We start from the raw sequence: 24,747 nt of genomic DNA on the forward strand, positions 1-24,747 counted from the left end.
GAACGAAAACACAACAAAACAAGGGTGCACCATGCTCCTCCTGATTGACTTTCTGGTGTGTCAGTACTTTCAGTATTTCAAAGTACAGTTTCATTTCCTATATGGATAAAGAACTAAACATTTAAAATAAAGATTTGATATAAATTCATGACTTCTGCAATCTTTCAGATTATTCCTCAATTAAAAAAAAGGAAACATGAGACACTGGATGATTTTAGGCATCAAGCATCCTGAGGAAACAGAGTTTTTTTTTTTTTTGAAAACATCTTTTATTTGCTGAATCAAAATTTGATAAATAATGTGTGAAGCAAACAAGAACGAAAACACAACAAAACAAGGGTGCACCATGCTCCTCCTGATTGACTTTCTGGTGTGTCAGTACTTTCAGTATTTCAAAGTACAGTTTCATTTCCTATATGGATAAAGAACGAAACATTTAAAATAAAGATTTGATATAAATTCATGACTTCTGCAATCTTTCAGATTATTCCTCAATTAAAAAAAAGGAAACATGAGACACTGGATGATTTTAGGCATCAAGCATCCCGAGGAAACAGAGTTTTTTTTTTTTTTTTAACATGCTGTTTTTGCTAAATCAAAATATAATAAATAATATGAGAAGCAATCAAGAACGAAAACACAGCAAAACAAGCGTACACCATACTCCTCCTGATGACTTTCTGGTGTCTTTCAGAGTTTCAAAGTACAGTTTCACTTCCTATATGGATACAGAACCTGACATAGAAAATTAAGATTTGATATAGATTCGTGACTTCTGCAATCTATCAGATAATTCCTCAATAAAAAAGGAAACATGTGACACGGGCGTGTACGTGAGCCACCAAGTTTCCGCATTTGGTCGTTCCTTTCAAAATAAAAGTTTCTGTGAGCGGTGAATATTCCTGAATACAACAAGAATGTTTCGGAGACATCATCGCAATCTTTAAAAGTAAAGCAAATGTGGGATTTTTAATCGCTCTCAACGTTAATTTAGCGCGCTGTACATGTACGAAGAGGCACGCTTCTTTTTATTTTCGCGTTTAAAACATACGACATTTGTCTAATGCCCACCACAAGAGCAAGAGCTTTATTTTAAAACAATTAACCGGAAGTCCGGTTGCTCCATCTGCCTAGCTTGTTGTCAAGGAGCCCTCCTCCACACCCAGCATGAGTCTCTCCTCTCTGGAGCCTGCGGTCAGTCACAGGAGGCTGGGCTGAGACCTGAGTGGGACACACTGGGCCTGCACCGAACTCAAATAAACGTTACGGGACATTTTTGGACACGACTCGTCCTTGTTTTCGGAGGTGTCAGGCAGGTCGCTAGCCATGAAGTCGTCAAACAGTCGTCCCTCCAGAGTGGGTAGAAACCCCTTCGTCCACAAGCTGAAATTCACTATGAGTGAGAAAATAAAGGTAAGATAATGAAGATAACCAAATCAGCTTCTGTTTTGTTATATTGATATTGAACACCGTCCCCTCTTATCTAAAGCTACCTCATTGTTGATAATGTGAACGTACCAGTTACAAGTTAACCTGGCTCACCTTGTCAGAGCTGAGGGGCCAGTTTACTCTCTGGTGATAAAATATGTAAACTTGTATGAAGTTTCTTTTAAAAATGTGTTCTAAACGTAGGAGAAGTTAAGTTATTATTTTGTACCCAGGACATGATGTTCCTCTGTGTTTCCCTGCTTGTAGTCAGTGACAGAGTTAACTTCATTAGGACTATCCTCAGTCCTCCCAGAGTGTTGCGTTGCACTCCTTATTGTTGAGAGTCAGGGCAAAACAACCATACAGATCCATGGTTAAAGTCAGGCTCACTTCAGACGTTATTGTCAGAAGCCCTACAGTAAAATGTAGTGTTTAAGTTTTGATCTAATACCTGTTTAACCTTCAGTGGGGTCTGTATTATCTACACAGATAAGACCAACACCTGTGCACTCTCACATGGAGCTCAGATTGAGGTGGGGAAATGAGTAGCGAACGGTTTTGGATCCCACGCGTATCATATTTTGTTCATCAGTTACATGTAACTGCCACGCTGTCCCACATGCTCCATTGTGGTTGTTCTGACACGGAGGGGCCAGCCACCGGTTGAATTTTGATTGACCAGATTTGCATGTCAGACATTTGCATTAGATTTTTAACCAGGCACTCTTCAGGAAGCACAAAACACAGTCCAAACAACTTGAACCTGTACATTCAGTCTTGACGTGACTGTACTGCTTTCCTGTCATACTGACCTGCTGAGCAGGATAACAAGCACTTGACTTCCTCCCACATGCTCCCCCTGTCAGTCTCTGTTTTCCAGCTGTTTCCTTTGATTCCTCCACTTGAGCTTGCACACATGCACACACATACAGGCACACAGTGTTTACACTTGCGTGCACTCAGGTAGTCTTCATTAGCATGGGTCAGTTTACAGGATAGCACAGAAAGAGTGTCTAATGGTGCGGAGTAAAGTCAAGGTCAGTCAGGGCTCCTCTAGGTGGGAAGGCTGACCTGCAGGCTGATACTTGTGATTGAATAAATACGGATGTTTGAGCAAGGTGTAAGCTCTAAACATGACATGGACGTGGTAGATGAGATACTCTGCTACAGCTGTGGCTAAATCCTAAATCAACCGTTCAAGTCGATGGTTTGTCATTGCTGGAGGACGGCAGTGCCTCCTCATCAATCAACCAATGGATCAATAGCTTCTCATAGTGATTTGTGGGGTCTGCTGACAGAAGGGCTTCCCTGGACACAAATTGCTAATGTGCCCCATCTAACCTAATAAATGAGTGATTTCATCTAGTTTAATGCAGCTCTGAAACTAACATTTTTTTTTCCCCTTATGAGGGTTTTGAATGAAGTTGAATGTAAACAAGTTTCTCCGAAAGCAAGTCACACAGTCAGAAAAAAGGAGGAAGTACATTTCCTGTGCTCTGCCCCATCAGGTTTTTCTGTTTCTGCATAGCTCCAGGGCCCAGAGGTGCCTGCCTTTCATTCAGGGCTAAACATACAAAGCACAAGGCTCAGGAAATTGGCCTTTATGTTGGTACCGTCAGATCCCAACAATTACGCTCCGCTGAGAAAAGTGGTAAACCTTGGCCATCTGCCATTTGTAACAGCAGTAACCCGTGCCTTTAGACTTGTTTTTTTGAAAGCCTTCTTACCACTTCAGTTTGGCTTACCAAGTACTGTAACTGCACTTTGTTTTCCATTCCTGCTGCAAGAATGTCTTTAGGACATGTCTGAGTTTGCAGCAGATTGCAAACAGTTGTGTGTCTGTGCCAGATGACAGCAGCAGTCCAGTTAATGTAAACTGGACCATGTGTGCATGTGTGTGTCTGCTTCACACCTCCCACTGACTGCTGGTTATGTGGTGATGAGTGAGGTGTGTTTTTCCACTTCCACACAAACACGTGTGGAGTAATTTGCTCGCACGCACACAGTCCCTTGTAAACAAGCATGAGCTGTGCCTAAACAAAAACTTGAGTTCTTTCTGATGCTCTCCTGATCTTTTATTGTTTCAAAATAAGAGAGAGAGTTGTGATTAAAAACTGTACTTACTACAGTATGTTTTATAAGCTTTAGATTTATATAACTGGATGGCATGTGTGTTTGTGGGTTTGTGTCTGCTTTTGACTCTGTTGGTTTGTCAAGTGCTGCTTGATGCTTAAGAACATCCGCCCCCCGCGTGTTTGGTCGTGCTGGATTTTTTTTTTCCTGACTTCCAGTAAACATGATCAGCAGGACTGTAGACCAACTAGGTCAGCAAGTGAAATAGACCGACAGACAGTCGCGCTCATTCCAGCTGAGTCACACATCGCTGGACAGTGAACTTCATACAGACATGGCTGCCAACTCAACAGCTTTCATACAAAATATACATTATGTAGAGCTGCAATGTGCAGAGATGGATTTGGGACCCTTGTAAAATATAAATATCACAATTAATGCTGAAGGAATGGCAGAAAAAATTGCTTTATGTATATGAATAATGCATTTGTAGTGGTAAAATCTGATCTACTGGTACAGCTTTCTGGTTTCTTCAAGAGTGTCAGCCAATCCTAATAATGTATTAAAATAAGAAGAGTATAACGGTACTGTAAATTTCAATAACATACATATTCCAGATATGACTAAATGTAATACCTTTGTCTTTGATTTTCTTTCTTCCTGCCTGACACACAAACGACAATTGTACGCTGACAACATGACAAACAGTACGACAGGCAGAGTGCGTCCTGGGATCCCATGAGGAAATCAGAGCACACTTCCCTTGACTCATTGAAAACAATTAACTCGGGGCAATTAGCCGTCACGGCAGGGTGCATGGAGCAGTTAAACGGGTGCTGGGCCACAGTGCACACTGGAGCTGGGTGTTATCTGGCATGGCTACGGAAAAGTATTGAATCGTCACTCAGTGCAGGGCTGGAAATGACTTCATATGATAAAAAAAGTTACATAATGTTACTTGTATATTGAAATAAAAATACTTCAGATAAGTAATTCAGTCAGGTATTTTGAATCAGGATTATTTCTAAAAATGTATTCATTTTTGTGAAATGATGTTGCCATGCATACACATATGCAACCATACAGAAGGTGTTTGTGTGTGTGCTTGCATGTGTGCATGTTAAGAAGGCATACGTGTAAATGCCCAGCTGTAGAATGGGCTGAGTGCGTTAATGGCCCCATAACAGCTTTAAAGTTGCCATATGTACGTACAGAGAGGGTGTGTGTTTGTGTATGTGGAGACAATGGAACCATCATGGCTTCCCAGAGCCTCCTGAATATTTAACATACAGCAGAATGGCCCAGTAAGTCCCTGAGCGTTACCCTCAGGTCAAAAGACATTTGCTGCTATTTGGTATACATAATCATTAGAAGCAGACAATAAGACATCTCCTTTGTTCCTTTATGCACTTTGTGTGCGTAAAAAGTTATTGCTCCTCAAGGTGCTTTATGTAACACTTTGCACCAATATACATGCATTAATCACTTCTTTTATTGGCCATACGTGAGTGAATGGTAACATGACGTAAAAAATGAGACCTTAGCTGTCTCTTTCAGGTATAGCCTATACAAAGCCCGTAGATGGTTTGTTGATTTGACTGAGAATCCTTTGCGACAGTCTAATGGATGTGACTTTATGCATGTTCCCGAGTGCTTCATCGTGGCACCGCTCTGCAAACCGCTAACGTAGGGTAACGGCAGCTAACGTTAGTTTAGAACTGTAGACCGCCAACATGAAGTAAGACGAAGTTTCACAGAGCTCCTTTAACTTCTGTAAATCCGATGAAAATGATTTTATCCTCTTGAAAAATTATAATTAGTCTTTAACTATTTGAAACCAATGGAGACCACAAATATCCCAAACTCAAACAAAAAAACAAAAACAGACTTTGGAAAATGGAGATAAAATCAACCGGCGGTGAAAAATTGTTGAATGAAATAACATGTTAAAATTAATCTAAAGCTGTGAGTTAAGTGTTTGTGTCAATGAACACTTTGGCTCTTTATATGAACTATTTTAGCTCTTTAGCTACTTGACAAACAAATCTGCGAACAGGTTCACTGACTCTTGGTAGAAGTATTCTTTCTCTTGATTTTCTCACTGCTTTTTTGTATTGTCACCAGTAAAACCATAAAGGGGTACTTTAACAGGTCACATCCATTAAGGGCAGTGCTACTGCATATCTTAAAAAGCAATATAGAGCTGTTTGTGGCTCCAGGGGGGGCTGTATGAAGTCTGATAAATTGCCTGAAGCGATGTGGCTACTAGCACCAGAGGTGTGTACCAAGCAAGATTAATCGTTTACTGAGGTACAGTATGTTGATGCTAAAGCTAGTGTTTTTAATGTCACAAAGGTTGCTGTCTCTTAACCTGGATAGATCACCGTTGTAACTAATGCTTCACACCTTACCTGGCCCGAAGCAGGTTATTTACAATCTACAGTGTTGAATTTAAAAAAGGCAAAAAAAAAATTGCTGTCCCTTTTTAACTGATGATATTATCTATGAGCGAATATAGATTTTCAGTTGAGCGAATATGCTATAGGCCCCTTTTTATGGGAAACAGGCACCGAGCTTGAGGAAGAAAACCTGGGTTACCGAGAAAGTTGACGAAGCTGTTGTGATACTCTGCTCATGAAATTTTTTTTTAAAAAACCCTGGCCATGTCGCACATGCTTTGAGTATAGCCCCACTGAATCTCAAACCAAACTATCAGCAGTACAGTTGCATTGTGGGATATGTAGGCACCAGGATGTGACAATGACAAAGATTGCATGGAATAAAAAGAATCTATATGCAACCTTGCACAAATAACAAATTATTGACTCAAGATGGTGCGCGTGAGTCCAGCACTGCAGAAGCATATTTTCATAGCAAATTTCAAATCATTAGTGGAGGATGGTACTCTAATAAAACAGTAGAAATGGCTCACCACTACCCCGCCCCAGCTCATTGTCATGCCACCTCCTGAGAAAATGTCAGTGGATCCTCCCAGATGGATTCGTTAAGCTCTGATGATGAGTGCACTGTGCGTCAGCCATGGGGGTGGTGAGGCAGGGAGAGGCGTTAGAGCATCATAAATCACCCCATTACTGTTTATTTATTAATACAGCCCTGCAGTGTGCACCTGGGCTCCTCCAGGGAGAGAAATACACAGGAAAGAAGGGGAAGACGGGACAGGAAGAGAAGGGGGTTAGATATGATTCCCCAGAGTGGTCACAAAAGGCACATGAATGCAAAGTAGGAGGAAAACAGTTGAGGGGAGAGCAGCATGATAAATGAAGGTGTAGCTGGGCAAATAGACATCACATGGGGAGTGAGGGATTGACGGATGGATGGGTGGATGTCTGGATGGATGGATGGATAGTTGAGAAGAGGAATTCCTGCGGGATTGGAGATTACTGTAAGGCGGGCTGGGGGGTTGACGAGAGGGCTGGGGGGCGAGGGAGCGCGATGAAAGTGTGGGATGAAGAGATCGACCCGAGGTCGGACAAGGGGGAGGAGGGGGCTTAGAATGTCACACAGTGTGAATTTACACTGGAGGCTGTGACTTTGTGACCTTGTTAGTTTGCGCGCGTGCACACACACACACACACACACACACACACACACACACACACACACACACACACACACACACACACACACACACACACTCTCCCTCCACATCTCTCTCATTACACAGTAAGAGAAAAAGCATGACAGGTCAGTCAGCTGACTCCTCATCTCCTCTGTGGCTTCAGTGCACTTTATTTCAGTGACAAGACTCAAACTGTACTCTATGACCAGAGGCTGAGCTCAGCCTTATACACTGGTTGCAGAGCTGTCTTATCTTATTTCCTGCCTCACTATTTATACAGTAAAACCTCACTGGTAGTTTATGCAAAAACAAAAGTTCTGGTCTGATTATGCCAAACTGTCAGCAAACCCCTCCATCTCTGAACAACTGTAATGTTTACATACATTTGAGATGCTCCATCCTTATCAAGAGGCTCCTGACCACTCATTACATTTACAGACAATTTTGTGCTGCTACCCAAAAAGAAACACAGAAAAATTGCTAATTAGACAATAAATAAAAGCAAGATTTTCAAATACACCAAATACAATAAAGAAATATCAACCAAATAAAATTCCTGCAAAGAGCCTTTCATACATTTCACAATGATGGTTCTGAAACTGACTTTTCAACACAGATCTACATAAACTATTGTAAACTGGCACAGTTATTCACATGGGTTGGGACTCACTGCCTGGAGGTTAAACATTCCTGATGAAGTGTTTTCTGCTGCGCTCTCCACCCTGGTGAGGAGACTGATCACAGTGTCACCACAGTGCTACTTCTCACTGAAGTTGAACATGCAGAGATACTTCCCAACTAGAGCTCTGCTGTGCAAGGTTGAAAGTAACTAAACCCCTGATATGTTTGTATTATGGGTAGACTGATTATTAGCCCTAGCTCATTATCTGGGCTGTTTTACATCATTATTATACTGATTATTGGTCAAATGATCACAGAGCTACTGTGGCTCTGATGCATTATCCTCTCACGCAGTGTCCTGAACACAACAGTATCTGACTGGTAACCCGTCACAGTTCATAGCCTATAAACACTGAATAATCTAAACCTGCAAAGCAACTATTAACTGAATTTATCAATATATATGTTGTGGAGAGGAAGTATAAGTAGCAGGAAATGGAAATAGAGTACCTGAAAATGTACTTAAAAACAGTAGTTGGGTGAATTGCACTTGGGTTAATTTCATCACTGGTTGTTCGAATTGATTTTTTCCAAATAAATGTCAGTCAAAATTATATTTTTTCAGTCTCCTCAGTTTATAATCATCAGTATCAGTATTGGCCCAGAAAAATTCATATCAGATGATCTGTACTTGGTATTTTTTTTGCCAGAAAATTTCTTTATATACTTAACTAATTTTTAATAACAGATACAGGGTTTTTGGGTACTCTCTAAAGATATAAACTACTGATATATACAATAATGTGTGATACATTCAGGCATTATTATAAATGTTTCCTTTGAACATCAACTGTTAATCTTGAAATAAGCGATTAAATAAAGAGCATTTATATTGAGGTTAAAGGAAAGCTTCATATTAATAAGAAACCCAAGATATTTTGTGTATTTAATGGATCTTTTAATTTGCTGTTCATTTATTGGTACAAATTCCAAGATTCCAATCAGTCTAATCGATATTTGCGAGTAGGTATCGATACATAAATACATGTTGGCCTGTAAACTGGAGGGGTTCCTAACTAGTAAGTAAGTGTAATTAGAGCGCGACTGTTTGTGTGATTGACAGATGGTTGTTGCACAAATGGAATGTGCCTCTCTTCCTCTCGACCCCGCCGGACTTGCAGGCATATTATTCTGCTGAATAGGAATGTGCAGTATGTTCAAGACTTAAATTATGGTTTGACAGCTAGCTAAAATGCCATAGAGCTGTCAAATGTTTGTACAGTGAGTAATAGTTTGCATCGTGTAGAATGGTAAAAATGTGACTGTTCATGTCTCCCTATCTCTGTCTCCTCAGATTGGACTGATGTCTGTCACAGTGTTTCCTGTGCGGCTGCTGCTCGTGTCCTTCCTCATGCTGCTGGCATGGCCCTTTGCCTTTGCAGCCTCGCTGGGACGTTCCGAGTTTGTCATGGAGCCACAGTCATGGTGGAGGAGGTGTGTTTGGGAGGGATATTTGTGTGTACGGGAAAGTGTTGAAGTGTGTGTGTGCTACCAAGCCATATGGAATAACACAAATTGTTTAATTGAAAATCATTTATGCCTGCTGATTGAATTTTACAAATGCACCATGTCTGTATGAGTTAAGTGAACCTATTTTGAAGTGAGAAATATCAGATTAAAGTAGCATAGTAGTAATAATAGCATGAATGTAAGTGATGGGTGTTTGAAACTGTACATGAATGTGACAGGGTTGGTCCCTCACATATCCGTACAAAACTTTTTAAAAAGCTAAACACACCATCAAATGTCTGTGTGTGCACTCATTCAGGTTTATAGACGTGTGTCTGCGAGTGATCATGAGAGCCATGTGGTTTTGCGGAGGTTTCCATTGGATCAAGGTGAAAGGAGAGCGGGCGGCTCCCTCTGAAGTTCCCATCCTCACCGTGGCACCACACTCTTCCTACTTTGATGCTATCCCAGTCACCATGACCATGTGCTCCATAGTCACCAAACTGGAAAGCAGGAGCATTCCTGTCTGGGGCAGTGAGTGTTATATATTTTTATCTCTATTATCCACAGATTAACAATAGAAATTACAGTGCAGTGACAGTATGTGCCGTAATAACATAAAACATATATTCAATTTAAGGCAACCTGCTGGCACACAATGCAAAACACTGAGTAGAAAGTACTAGACTGAGATATGAAAAGAATTTAAAGATGTCATATGAAAGAATTCTGCATTAAAACGACTAGACGTTTGTTATATATTTTGTTGAGTTGTGTACTTAAACTGTCCCAATTGTTCCAGCCCAATGAAATCCACAAGTTTACTCAAGGTAACGATGTGTTTCATTTGGTCACCTGTTGCTAAAACATCTGGGACAGAGTCAGCGAGTGAGGAAGGGTGTTGTTTATTTGCTCCAAACAGCCGGATTACTTTTAGCCGTAAGCTATCAAACAACTGCATGCACCAAGGATGTGTGTATGTGTGTGCTTAAATTCAGGTCAACTCTCACTCAACTCAGCACTACCAGAGATTCCAGTTCTGTATCTTCTTTTCCCCTCTCCCCTCTGTCACATTTTGTTTGTGTAGTAAAGTACATTTCCTGTCCAGCTCCAGTCAGCAGTCAACATTACAGTACATTAACAAATGACAGTGGAGGTGACTTCTGTGCATCACTGCTGCAGTCGGGTTGATTATAAAGAGGAAGGATAAATCCACTTTTTATTCCCAAAAGTTAAAAAGTAATCTCTGAGCTGTCCTTCTGTCAGTAAGTGGACCCGGATCAGAGCAGAATATGGTATGACTCCAGGAACTTACTCCTCTAGACGGTCTGGATCTGCACCTGACATCACTCTCCTCCTCTCCTTGCCACAGCTGAGCAATAGCTAAGACATGCATTTGATATTTTATGCCAATATTAAACTTACTTAGACTGTAATTAAATACCGAATTTAACTAAATACAGAATCACTAAAAATGATATCAACATCACAGGACAACTATCGTAGAATCTGGCCAGTGTTGTCAGGGAGTTGGGCATAACAACTTTTACAAACTAATCTGATCTTTAAAGTAATATATGGGTGTATTTTTGTGAGAATCATGAAAAAATAAAATAAAAAAACATTAGTGGAAATGGTGATCTGATGTTGAGGTCTGAAAAGTTGTGATTTGAGAAGTAGTTTCATTGTGACAGGTTAGGTCTGGTGATATATTCAAATGTCTAAATGTGTGACTTAATTATCCCAACATGATTCCTAATTCCTAAACTAATGCTCTCACTTAATTAGCATTTCTTCTAGTTGAAATATTCTGAATGTTATCCACATTTTTGTTTGCTCTCTCCTTCTGGCCCACATCCAAAATCTGTCACTTCACCATTGTCCTCCCAGCTCTGATCAGCTACATCAGGCCAGTGTTTGTGTTTCGGTCGGATCAGCACTCCAGAAGAAAAACAGTGGAGGAGATCAAGCGGAGAGCCCGGTCTGAGGGGGAGTGGCCTCAGGTAACATACATGAGAATGCACATGAACCTATATTATACGCACACTCAGAGAAACAGGGATTTAAACTGTGCTCACACTGCAAGGGAATGGAAAGTTGATAGCAGAAATACAATGAGTCACACACAGCTCACACAGAGTAAGGCCAATTTAAAACCATGAGGAACGGTCCTATGCATCTGTGATTGTAAGTACAGCTTAATGATTGTTTGTTTTTTGCAGATCATGATATTCCCGGAGGGAACGTGCACCAACAGGTCGGGTCTCATCTTATTCAAGGCTGGTATGTGAACAGCTCCTTTTCTGCCGTAGGCATCATGAAACCAGGTGGAAGGTAGCATTTAACAAAAACCTCTGCCGCTAATGTGGTTGCAGACACCTATAGGGCTTCTCCATTGGAGTCAAACCATGTTGCATCCATTTGCGTTTCTGTTATCAGTTCAAGCGTGCCAAGGTGAGCTGCAGTGACATCAAAAGGGGCTTCATCAATATTCAGGGACAAATTGTAGCTTCTTTTTACTCTTCCAGATCCATTTCATCATCACGTCTTTGTTTTTCCTTCATTAATTGGTGGATGCCAGGCAAAATCAGACCAACAAATTGTTGAAAATCCATAATGATAGTAATAGGTAGCTGACTATCAACATCCCTCGCACATTACAATTGTAAATTGTGCTAGAGGTTGCTGGTTTTAATGTTAAATTAAAGACAGCACTTCAAAAGGGAACTCTGCTGTAATGGAGATTTAATTTCCTGTTGTTCTGGGCTGATGTGCCATGTCAGACCGTGTGAAGCCAAGCGAGCACATGTTTATGGAAAAGAGCCATTAGGGCCCTTATCCACATAGCGTTGTTTACTGGTAGAAAAGCACTGTCTGTGCACTCTGGAACGCTGAGATGATGCGCTTGTGCACTTGGAGAAAAAACGCTGTGTGTCTCTATGACAACAATATCTTGACAACCACCGCTGTATGACCGAGACTGCCTCTCTGTGGATTACCATACCTTTGCTTTTTGTTTGACATTGGGACTGCAAACCAAGGGGGATGTGGGTGCATGACATGATCCATAGGAAACAAAAATAAGGTGAATGTTATCACCTTGGCCAGGACAAAAAAAAAAGGGGCAACAGCAGCGGCATTCTGAAAAGTTGAGAGATTTTAATTTTCAAATGCTTCAAACAGCTGCACAAAAAAGGAATGTTACCCCTCATGTCCACACACTATAACGCTATAGCAAAACCTCCACAGATTGTTTATCACATCGACATAATGGGATTGACACTAATAATATGGCTCATCTGCCGGTGTCACCATTCGTGTTCAATGTTATTTTATCACAGATTTTAGTGAATGAGAAATACACTGTGTCATTTAAATGTTGTCAGAGAGAAACCAGTCATAGAAGAGCTCCAGGGTGTGAACTTTTTGGTCGCACATTCACCCAAAAAGTGCAACTAAACATTTCTCCATTGTGTTTCTGATTTAGAGCTTCATTTTTTAAGCATCTCAAGTTCTTGTTCTGTGAACTTTAAATGAAGAAGAATATGTATTTGCACCTTTTTTCCTGTGTGCAATCATTTACATGATGTGCAAGGGAGTTATATTAAAATGTATTAATGGTTGCACCTGAATTAAAAAGTTAGGCACCCTACTGCAACCTTTAGTCCTGATCAACCTACACATCATTTCCAACATCTTTTTTTTGTCCAGTGGTTAAACCTTTTAGTATGTAACACAAATTGGGAGCTACCTCAAGTCCAAATAAGGGTCAGTATTCTCCAGAGGTGACGCAGTAACATCATTTTCCAAACCACAGCTCAGCTCAGTATTTAGCTGTGCTTCTTGGTTCTTTCCAGCCAGTGGTTTGTCTGTGTGCGAACAGAGAGATTGCGTGTGATCACTTTGTTCAGTATTCATTTCATTTAGTGTGCCTGGACTTGTGAATGATTATTTATGCATGAAGTTGACTGCATGGCTGCCAGCTCCAGGTGTAGATGTCTGAGCAAATTAATTTCTCGTTGGCCCAGCAGGTTTGTGTTCAGTGTCTTGCTCGGGGACACCTCACCAGGACACATAACTGTTGCACCCAATCTTTTTTGGGCTTGTTTTTCTGCTCATGTCCCAGTGGTGTGTGTTTTAGTGCGTGTGTGTGTGTGTGTTATGCTGTCAACCATTGTTCGGTGCTTGCTCTGTCAAATCCCCTTTCTTCCAGTCTGTAATTCTGTCATTCCCAGTAAGCCATGTTGGTCACACTCTGTCCTGCTTTGTTTGAGTGTGTGTGTGTGTGTGTGTGTGTGTGTGTGTGTGTGTGTGTGTGTGTGTGTGTGTGTGTGTGTGTGTGTGTTTGTCCAGCTTGATCTGTCTGTTGTGTGGCACCAGTCCTCTCTGGATGTGTCTCCTCTCGTTATGTCTCTTCACTGGCTCCGAGCGCAGCAGAGCAGCAGTGTGTGTGCGTGTGTGTCTGTGTGTTTTTAGCGTGCATGGTGCCACCTGTGTGTGACGCGCTCTGAAGATCCCTCCAGTCTTCAAAAGGCCTTTTTAATAGAGCCATCACTTTCATGTTCAGCCTTCTCCTGCTGTGTGTCCCCTTGCTATAGTCACTTTATTCACAGGATGTAGTGAGTGGTCCCTCTCATGCTCCTTAACGTTCCTTCAGTCTTATATGAAGCCAGACAAAATGCGGGGGCAGGAATGTTCTATTTAAATCAGATGTCAGCCAGTCAGCCATGTTTGGTGATGCAACAGTACAGCTGCTCTGAATTCCCATGTTCACCACCTGCATACTGTAGGTGTTGTGTTAAAGTGCTATAGTGAAACCAGCTTCCCCCTGTTTTTTTATAAATGCCTTACTTTCCTTTTTATTCAGACGTTCTCAAAATTTGAATATTGTGCATTTTTCATTCAAGGGAACACTGCACTCCAGCACTAAACCACAGACAGATGTAGCAACCAACTAGTAAACATTGCGGAGCATTTCGCAGTTTAAGGGCCAGATATTTCCTTTAGGAGTTTGTGGAGACCAAAACAGAGTGAGAATAAAGGTGCATACTGGACAAGCCTTGATATGCTAATGTTGCTCTGTGCCCACTAGATTTGTAAATATGCAACTGTTATGTAACACGTTAAGAAAACACCTTGACCTCTTGTCGTGCTGCCCCCAACTGGTCAAAAACAAAACAACTAAGCCGTTAAGGTCAAGGCTTTATTCCCAATGCTAATATTCTTATCCCATCCTCATCTATTCAGAGCTCAGACAGTAGCTTGAATAGGGCTTTGTCCAGTAATAAATACTGTATGTAGCTTCTGTCAACTCGTCTGTCATCAGCAGGACATTAAAGAACCTCCATAGAGTGCTTATCTGCCGAGGCTGGAGGTTATCCTGAGGTTAGGGGCTTGTCACCCATCCAAACAAGTACACAACTCAGACCTCCGGCCACTTAATGTCTGTAGATAAGTATATTGTCAAAACAATGTCATACTAGTAGTAATTTACTTTAATCTAATACTATATGATAGTAAATCCAGTGTGATCTCACCACCCTCTTCCTCTCTTGTGTTTCTCAGGTGCTTTCATACCAGGACTCCCAGTGCAGCCTGTGGTGCTACGATACCCAAATGAACTGGTAAACATGCATTCTTTTAATAGTTTTCAGTTCTAACTTCACACACGAATACACCATGTTCCTGCAGGTAAATTACTCTAATATGCTACTTAAGACAAATTCAGAGTATTTGTATTTTACTTCCTTTTTCTGTTTTTTTCTACTTCGACTCCATATCTGGGGCAAATATTGTACTACCCACTATATTTATCGGATGATGTAGTTACAGGTAATTTATCGTATTTCAACATTTTCTTACCCCTCGCATCCAGTGAAAACCAGGGAAGGATGAAATGTTCCTTTATGGGTTGGGGTAACTTTTCTTACTTCTTTAGTTATGATACCAATAATGAAACAAAAAAGAAAAACAGAACCCTTGAGTCAGCTGGAAAAGCATTGTCACAAAGCCTGAAACAGGCTGATGCGTTAACTCTTAAGATATGTGGATCCTAAAGGGCAGCACCGCTACAAACATATGATGATCTCATAGAACACGATGCATTGCTGCAGATTAAACTTCTCAATCATATGTAAAGTAGTTAAATGAGCTCAGCCATAAACATCTACAGCAGTAAAATGTAATGTACACATTAATGCAGCTGTAATATAAATGTGAGAGCATCATGTTATTTTAAAACTCTGATGAATGCATGATGAATAGACTTTTACTTTTTATACTTGAACACATTTTGCTTAGAACATGTACATGCTTTTACATATTTAAAACTTTGAACGCAGAACTTTTTTATGGTGGAGTATTTTCAGATTGTGGCATTAGAAGTAAGTAGTGGATCTGAATATTTTTTCCACCTTCGCCATGTACACAAAGCTGCACTAAATGACACACACCTGTGATGTAATGGTTTCTCTCCCTCACACTAGTACGTGTTCCTCTTGTGTTGAATGACTTCATGTTCTAGTAGGATGATATTTCATCCCCCTCTTTCTCTCTCAATCTATCTCTCTCTCTCTTACACTCATTTAGGCACACAAACACACACGCACATACAGACACACACAGGTATCATGTCTCTCACTCTGCACCTCTCCTCGCTCTCTCATGAATTATACACTTCTTATCATCAGTATTTTTGTCTGTTTCCCTAGAGAGCTTTTGTCACAGTTTCCCTCTGGGCTGACTTTAGTCACTGTGCTGACTTTAGTGCCAACGTGGCAGCGCAGGACGGTTGAGTGTGTCACAGAAAACCTGAATAAACCCCACTAACGAAGTTTCTTTATTCCTGTCCAGACCACCACCAGAAGTGTTTCCATTCCATCTGTTTCCGTCTGTTCATTTAGTCGGAGAGAGACTTTGAAACTCTGAAACGCGCAATCTTGTGAAATCTGGTTATTTTTGTTGTGTTTTAGTAATTTAATTCTTAATCTTTTTTGTTGTTGTGAAGTGAATATGTTTTGTCTTCTAAAGATTTTTATCTTCTAGAGATGTTCGCTCTGTCTCATGCCCATGAACTACAGGTGTAAATTAAGCTGTAAAAACAGCTGAGAAGCTCTGCGCTGTCCCAATCAAATTAACAAACACATATATAATACATTCATTGCAGCATTAACAATCAGTCAGCATTAAAGAACAATAACATCCTCAGATTGCACAAACACACACAACAGAGGAAAATAAGAAACAGCAGTTCCAGGAAGTTAGAGAAGTTCTAGGAAATTGACTCCATGAGACGTTTGTGTGCTAGTCCTGAGCCATTTCCTCTTTCTCCTTCCTCTCTACAGGATACTGTTACATGGACGTGGCAAGGGCCCGGAGCGTGAGTGTCTCTGTGTTTCTCACACACACACACACACACACACACACACACACACACACACACACACACACACACACACACACACACACACAGCTTCTGCTGCCCTCTGCTAAGTATGTAGTTCAAATACAAGTGACCTGTTTTTAATAAACATTGAAGATGCCAAGATGCTGCAGGGAAACCTTCATTATCTCCAGTGCATAGTTTGCATGTTCTTCCTGTCTTAGGGTTTTATCCTGTTTCCTTCACCATCAAAAATGTGTTTATGGGTAATTTTCCTGTCAGTGTGCTTGGAGTTGGTCCTCAGGTGGCACACAGTGGCTGCCCACTGCTCCTCAGAGATGGGTTAAATGCAGACAACAGGTTTCACTATGTTGTGATGAGTATGATTGAATGTGACAAAAAAAAAACTTATGTTTGATTTTCCAGGTTCAAAATCCTATGGCTTACTCTATGCCAACCTCATAACCCCATGGAGATAGAGGTGAGTGGTATAGAGAACCAAAGTCAGTACTTTAACTTACACAGTTACAACTTACTTACACACAGTATTCTTGGTCTTGCCTCACAATTGATAGACAAATTAGGCTGAAAGTATTCCCTGGAATTGGCCCATCTGCTCCCTGATGTGTAGTTGATAGTAGAACTTAATGTGTACTAGGGCATTCATAACTACTGCATTTTCTTGGTCATTGAAACCACTATTGTGATTACGCTGTTTATGTAGTCGCTGCAATCTGCTATTATAGGAACATTAATTTATTGTAATGGATAAGCCAATACTTCAGCAAACTAACTAAGCTAACCAAAAGTCCCAACCTAACCTCTGTGCTGTTGTAGGCTAGGGGCTACACAACCACTACCCAAAGGTGGCAGCCCAGGAATGTCCCAAACAGTTTAATACTAAGAAGACTAGAATGGCACTCATTCCACTGCCACGGCACAGCAGTCCATTTTAATTCAATCAAGCCTAATCCAATATAAAACTCAATAGGCGTGTAATTTGTAATTGTATAATTAATGTTCAGGTCTAGGTTCTGCATCAGATTGTACTCACTCATAGATACCAGACACTTATGTTCACCTGTTTTTTCTTTCATCATGATCCTTGTATCATTCCCAGGGAAATTAACAAAAATGTTGAAAAATGTCTTATCTGTTAGAGAGGGTTACAAAAGAATTTCTCGATCTGTCCCAAAAGTTAGTGGGGTCTATTTTAGGTTGAGACCTATCCTCCTTCCAAGTATTGTGGAAATCCCTTCAGTAGTTTTTGTGTAATCCTGGCAACAAACCAACCAACAAACTATTACAGATGGAAACACAACCTCTGTGATGGATATTATAAGAAAGTACATGCAGAGGGCAGGGTCTCTGCATACACAAACACTGCCACACACTTATAGTGGATGATAAATGATGACTGAGTCTACTTTGTTGTTTTTAGGAAAGTCCTGCATAGCATTCCCTCCTGTAATTCTATGATTTATTGTATAGTGAGCCACTACACTGTTTCATGACAGGATTAAATTGACACTCTCTGTTTCGTTAGTATTTGCCTATTTACACTCCATCGGACGAAGAGAAGCAAAACCCTGCCCTGTTTGCCAATAACGTCAGAAAGCTCATGGCCAAGTGAGTGTGTCTAAGTGTTTGCACAAGTGTCTTTGATCAGTGTCAGATTGCCTACACATGCTTGTTTTGGATTTCCATAACACAGAGACATAGGTAAAGATCTTCATAAACCTGTCCCTCCGTCCTGATAGGGCGCTGGAGTTGCCACTAACGGACTTGTCGTTTGATGACCGTGAGATCAGCCTGTCAAAGGGCCCACTGGCCATATATGACTCCAGCAGCCTGCTAGAGTTCAACCTGCTGGTGCGCCGCCTGGGGTGAGTAGAGGGAGACTGGATCGGCTGGTTGGACGGGGTGGGCTGTGGGCGTGAGCCGGGACTTTTGGGGCACTGAAGGTGAACAAACACTGCCACCTGTTGGTTGCTTGGCGGAAACACACACAGGAGGATAGATCATCCTTCAGAATGATTCAGTTGATTAATCATTAATCAAATTAAGGCAGATTAGGTGTTTTATAGTAAAAGTGTTCTGCCAAGACTGAATGTTTTTAAAGATGCAACAGTTTTCTGCAAACAGGTTTGTAACCAGGTGATACATTCAAGTAAGATCATCAGATATCTGTAAGCATATCATGTGATTAGTTGGTTAATTAGAGAAGATATGACTGATATAAAAGGGTAATCCTACAGGCATTTTATTAAGTGTTTATAAAACATCAGCATGTCATTAATTCAATTGAGCATTTAAATATAAGGATGCCCAAAAGAAATATTTTTTTCCTCTTCCTTTGCTAATTGGCTTCATTTTGGGAGCAGTTATCTCATTAAAATAAAAGGTCTAAGTATGTGGTGATTAGTATGCACAGCCAAAGACCGCCATCCTTTGATCGACTCTCTTCATCATGTGTGTGAAAACGTATTGACACAGCTATCTGGTCACCACATTTCCAGCATGTATTGTTTTTTAATGTGACAATTTTTAGCATTATTAGTTCCCATGTATTCTTGGAAATACAATTGAAAATGCAAAAACAGTTGGCCTGTTAATTAATTTTATTTTAAAGAAGCTTTTTCTGATACATTTTGACAACAAATCAGAAGAAGAATCTACAGAGTCTTAATGAAGACAACATCTTGATGCAATTAAATTAAAGTAGAAAAAAACACTGATTTGTACATTTTTAAAATATAAAATCTAAAAATGTATGAGTGTATGTCATCCATTTGGTGAACACTATTACCAACATTGTTTGTATTTTCACTGGTGCACTGTTCATCAACAGGCTGAGAGCGGGCACTACAGAGGAGGTGCTGGAGGAGCAGGCCAGAAGAGCCAGAAAGCAGCAGGGAGAGCGGCTGAGTTTGGAGGACTTTGCCCAGTTTCTCAGCCTGCCAGTTACAGACACGCTGACACAAGTCCACAACCTCTTTGACAAGGTAAACACACACACATTCAATAGAGTTTTTTCAGGCATTACATGTAATAACAGACATTGCTAACTAGTATAGGAAAACACATGGAGCAGTTTGAAAGTACAGATTTAAAATACATTTGCATGCTCCTCAGATGAACCCATTGATTGGAAGTTGTTGTGGATTCTTTCAGCCGATAACTGATAATAACCTGCTTCTCACAACCGATACCGATAACAATTACACCTTTTTGTATTTTGAAAATATTCACCTGAAGTTTATTCATCCCTTAGGGTAAAAAGGCTAATATGTCGCGTGCAAAGATAGATGATTTATTCTTCATAGCTATAAATTCATAGACTTTTCACTCCTCTCCGAACACTTGTGTGCACTTATTGCAAGTCAGAATTGTGTTGTCTTCTTCTGAACTTGAAACACAACGGCCACTCCAGTGACAACATGTGTGGCTCTTGTCCACATTGCATGGCTCAGGAAAAAAAAAACATTTTTATGCCACCTTCGAACACCCCAATTTAATAAGTGTGATTTATATAAAAAATAATGAATACAGTTGACATGTCAAAGGCTGAGTTTAAACCTTGGAGAGTTACACTGGAATAGTTAGCAGGTAAATTAAATGTGTCAAGTAAGTGAGTTCATTACCAGCAACTGTGAGCATCTTTTGTTTTTTCTTGCATAAAAAGTTCACAGTGGCATGGTCATTATGTGAGGAGAAGATAATAGAGATAATAAAAATAGAATATTTGAGCTGGTGGTATCAAAGACCTTCTGTTTCCACTTAATAGAAATCCCACTTAGATCTGAGAACTTTGATTCTCTTACATCCTTGATGGGTCTGTGACCTTCCTACCTCATGGTTTTTGGTCATTTGTGTGATGAACAGGCTGAGGTTTCAGATGTTGTTGTCTTTAACTCCTTTTTTAAAAGGGCGTCAGAGTAAGGACCCTGTGCCCCTGATTCAAAATACCCAGTGGCCTAAAATCACTAGTATTTCTTTTGTTGATCTGCTCTTGACATTTGCTGATCAGCTCCCCCCTGTGGACATTCTTTGTATGCTTAGTTTGAATTTACCGGATTGTGACTTATCTGAGAGGATCATCTCAGGTGACACTGTCGTATCCGAAACACATTTGTTTCTTTGGTGCTTCTACTCACTAAGATGATTTTGTTCCTAGAATGAAGACGAACAAATAGACGTCAGACACTATGTTATTGCTCTGTCTACCGTCCATCGACCATCAGAGTCCATGAAAACCCTCAAATTGGCCTTCAAGGTGAGTGCATTTACTGCTGTAACTGTGGAAACGGGATTGAAGTCATTGTACTAAGTATATGTGTTGTTCTGCAGATGTATGAGAACGAGGATAATGGGGAGGCCCGAGAGGAGGATCTTGCCACCATCTTGGAAATAATGTTGGGAGTGAAGGAGGTGGAACTATCAGGCTTGTTTTTATCGCTTGACAATGATGACCAAGAAACGATGACATACGGTAAGACCCAGTGTTTGTCTGTCATTAAGCACTTTTCAACTACAGTGCAAAATGATGTGAGACCATTGTACATATGAGAGCATTGTGGAGATGATTGACAGCATCTATCAGCGCGTGCGTCCCTGCTTCCTCCGTGCTGTCACCGTCACATTTGATTTCTTCTTGGCTTCACTGAAGAGGACAAGTACCGTCTGCCGTGATTTTCCAGGGTCCTTTACATCCACCATCTGCCTTTTCTAGAAACTGTCAATGCTTTTCTGTACACTCTTTGTTTTTCAAACAGTTTCTCCTTTTAAACATAAAATAATCCAGCAGATTTCCCATCTGGACATAATGTACAATGAAGTACACACACGAATGGAAGCTGTTAATCTTCTTTGTAATCATCAGAGGAATTATACTGACGGATCAAAGTGAAAAAAATATTAACACTGTTAATAAAAAACGTTTTAACACTACTTCACATTGAAGTATACATTTGTGCCCTCTTTACCAATTTAAAAAAAAAAAGATATTAGTATTTACAGTTTCACACAAACACTGTCGACATGCTTACAGCAACAAAGGCTCCGCTTTGAATGCTCTTCCCTACAGCTCTGGCAAACCAGTTACTTAACACATAAAAGAACAAAAATGATGCCCTTTACTCTTGGAAGTGTGATTACATTATCCATCTAATGTTAATACATCTGTTCAATGTAAAGGGTTGCAGTTAATGCAAAGTTTTTCTATCATGTTGGATGAAGTGTTGTAGACCAAAAAACATTTCTGGAGCTTCACAGCAAAACGGTGTGGAAGTAGACAGGGACTTGTTTTAAAATGTCAGAAATGAGAAAAAATTGACATTGAATTGAACAAATTGATATGAAAAGATGTTGTTTACACCCTCGATGCGGCCGACTTCAGATTGGTTGCGTCCTAACACTTTTAGGTTAGCAGCTGCAGCGAGGATTTCTACTAAAAAAGGATGTAAATAATATGTTATGAATGATATCAGTATCAATCAACAGCATGTGAACTTGTTCGGGAAGGACTTGCATGTTACATGTGTCCACAATTCAGGTTGAACTTAATTAATTATAAACTACTAGCATTTAACACCATTTTCTTTGTTTTGCCCCTTTTTCCAGACGAATTTCATCATTTCTTAGAGCATCATCCATACTTCATCGAAAAATACATAGATTTTAAAAACCACCCGCGCAAGTTCTGCTGCGGCCAAAAGAAGAGCTGCAACGGCCAGAACAACAAAGATGACTGACGAATGGACTTATACCCAACAACTTTATTAAGCTTCTCTATCTGATGTAATAGCATCTCCACATGCTGCAACTTGCCCACCACCTCTGTGCCTTTAACAAAGAGGAGTAGAAGGAGTAGTTAGGATCTGTAAGGATGGATCAGTGCAGCACAGCTGACAGAGTCAGAATATCTACTCCATCACTTTTCTCAGCTCTCTTCTGAACTTTTTTTTTTGTTGCCTTCTCTTATTTTTTTTTTCATCCCCATTGTGATATTAAGAAAAATGTTTTTTTTTCTCCTCTGCACATATATTATTTATTTTAAATTTATTTTCTTATGTATGAAGTACAGATATTTAAGATATTGGCTGATAAGCGATGGGGAGTTTTAAACCTTTTTTTGACTTTGTGTTGAAGGTTAGTGCTGATGTTGGTCTCAGGCATATGAACACTAGCACACTGCCCTGACATGCTGCTTCCCATTTACGTAGTGTGCATAGAAACTTAAAGGGGAACTCCACCATTTTACACATTATAGTGTCTTGGGGGAATACTACTACTACTACTGCTTTTATGAAGAAAAAAAAATTATAAGCTTTTTGTGGCACAGGATGAAGCTGTATGTAAATGTATGTTTTTAAACTGTCTAATAAGTCAAGCAGTGTTACAGGAGTGCAGTGCTATACTGGTGGACTGTTTCTCAAAACCTTGTGCCTACATTACCCACGATGCAACGTAGCCACCGAATGACATCATTGACAATTTTTCAGATGACATGCAGCTCCCTGTGGAGCCACAAAAGGCTTTCTGCTTTTTTCACAGTCATAAACACACTTTAATGTGAAAAATTGGTGGAACTGCCCTTCAGGTGAAAAGGATCAAATGTAAATGCATGTAAATCATGCTGGGATGTTGTGGCACCAAACTGTGCAATAAAATCCAAAACTGGATAAATGCACAAAACAACAAAGATCTGCCAGAGAAATTATTTGTGACTTGAAGCAGCTGTGTCACTGCCATGAATATACAAACCAAAAAGATTTTTAATTCATATACATGTTTTGGTTATTTTTTGAATACCAATGAGTTATGGGTTTATTTATATATTTATTAAAGGTGCACTATACAGTTTTGGGGAACAAGTTTTAATCAGCAGAGAAACATCTTCATTGATTTTTTATTTAGGTCTGAACAACCTAAATAAACAAACTATCTTTGTTTTCATGACTGAATAAACAAACTGACCTTAAAGGACAACACTATCTTACACTGTTTTACTTTGTTTATATGTGGCGGACCCTGCCACCTTTCTTGCCTCAGACAGTGTACTGGGAACTAATTTTCCTCTGAGAACAGCTTGTTTATTCAGACATGGAAAAAATTAATTATTCTAGAAAATAAAAGTTTGTGTCATTTTCCTCATTGATATTGTAAATGTTAAAGTTCTGAGTTTGAATTGTATTCTTCCAAACAACATAGTGCCCCGTTAAGAAATATCAAGAGAAATAAGATGGTTTTTTTTGTTACTTTTTAAAGCCCCGACTTGGGAAAAAAAAAAGTTTTTCTGCATATTCAAGGAAAATTTTTTTTTAAAACCATTGGGTTTTTCAATAAAAAAAAAACATTTACAAGGGGGATTGTTAAGCATTTTTGTCACAGCAAATCCATCCTTTAAACCTGTGACAGATAGTACACATGCTGGATCTTCAGTTTCCTAAGCCTGTTGCATTTCTTCACTGGTTTAAATGGACCTCCGATGTTTTACGCTGGACTGACACATTTTGTACCTTTTGACTGCATGTTCCTGTCATGTTCAATTTCTTAATAAATGCAGAAACCTGCAGGCTCCTTGTTTTTATTTCACAAATAAACTGAAGCCAGTTTTGTGTTATTTTCACCACTGTCTTCGTCCACTAGGGGGAGCTCTGCTTTCACACTTTAACCCCAGGGTGTTTTGAATCTTTGACTCTCACAAACTGACTTGATGCAGTTCCTTAAAGCTAGTCAGTGGTCCTTTAGTTTCATGAAGCCCTTCTTTTTAAAATGATGTGTATAGCCTAACATACTTACTCAGCTGTAGATTCTGTCACACTTTCTATGTTCCAGTTCTTTGTGTTTTCCATTTCAACACTTGGTAATCTTAAATTTCAGGCTTCACCTCTCTTGTTATTGCTCTCACAATGGTTCCTCTTTTCTGAGTCCACATGGTGGTGCTAGCTCACTAAGCTATACACCCCAGAGAGCCCATGCACCGCTGCCCACCTGATGGACAGGAAAAGCATTACCTCATCCCTTCCTTTCATTCCTTCAGGTAAAAATAGACAGATTAAGCCTGGGCTTTGATGAGAGAAACCTACAGAGGAGGTGTGGAAGCAGAGAGAGAGGGATAGAGATGGAGGAGAGAGACTAAATGGATCGTTCT

At 40.1% G+C, this 24,747-nt stretch overlaps 1 protein-coding gene across 1 annotated transcript; it reads left to right on the forward strand.

Moving 5' to 3' along the window:
• Positions 1-1,117: 1,117 nt before the first annotated feature.
• lpcat1 (lysophosphatidylcholine acyltransferase 1) lies at positions 1,118-24,168 on the forward strand. Its single transcript, XM_037093668.1, has 14 exons — positions 1,118-1,413; positions 9,057-9,196; positions 9,531-9,745; positions 11,102-11,214; positions 11,434-11,494; positions 14,777-14,835; positions 16,555-16,589; positions 17,019-17,073; positions 18,139-18,221; positions 18,353-18,478; positions 19,444-19,597; positions 20,770-20,868; positions 20,943-21,084; positions 22,215-24,168. Exons 1-14 carry the CDS (start codon positions 1,327-1,329, stop codon positions 22,343-22,345), a joined length of 1,500 nt encoding a protein of 499 aa, XP_036949563.1. The 5' UTR covers positions 1,118-1,326; the 3' UTR covers positions 22,346-24,168.
• Positions 24,169-24,747: the final 579 nt, after the last annotated feature.

The sequence above is a fragment of the Acanthopagrus latus genome, chromosome 3, assembly GCF_904848185.1.
Source record: "Acanthopagrus latus isolate v.2019 chromosome 3, fAcaLat1.1, whole genome shotgun sequence".
In the NCBI taxonomy this organism is placed as follows: Eukaryota; Metazoa; Chordata; class Actinopteri; order Spariformes; family Sparidae; genus Acanthopagrus; species Acanthopagrus latus.

Bases quoted from the DNA above. Each gene is read 5' to 3' on its own strand.
- lpcat1 (XM_037093668.1), top strand. From the start codon at position 1,327: ATGAAGTCGTCAAACAGTCGTCCCTCCAGAGTGGGTAGAAACCCCTTC. The intron at 11,215-11,433 runs GTAACATACATG...TGTTTTTTGCAG, and splicing joins CTGAGGGGGAGTGGCCTCAG to ATCATGATATTCCCGGAGGG. The intron at 14,836-16,554 runs GTAAACATGCAT...TCCTCTCTACAG, and splicing joins TACGATACCCAAATGAACTG to GATACTGTTACATGGACGTG.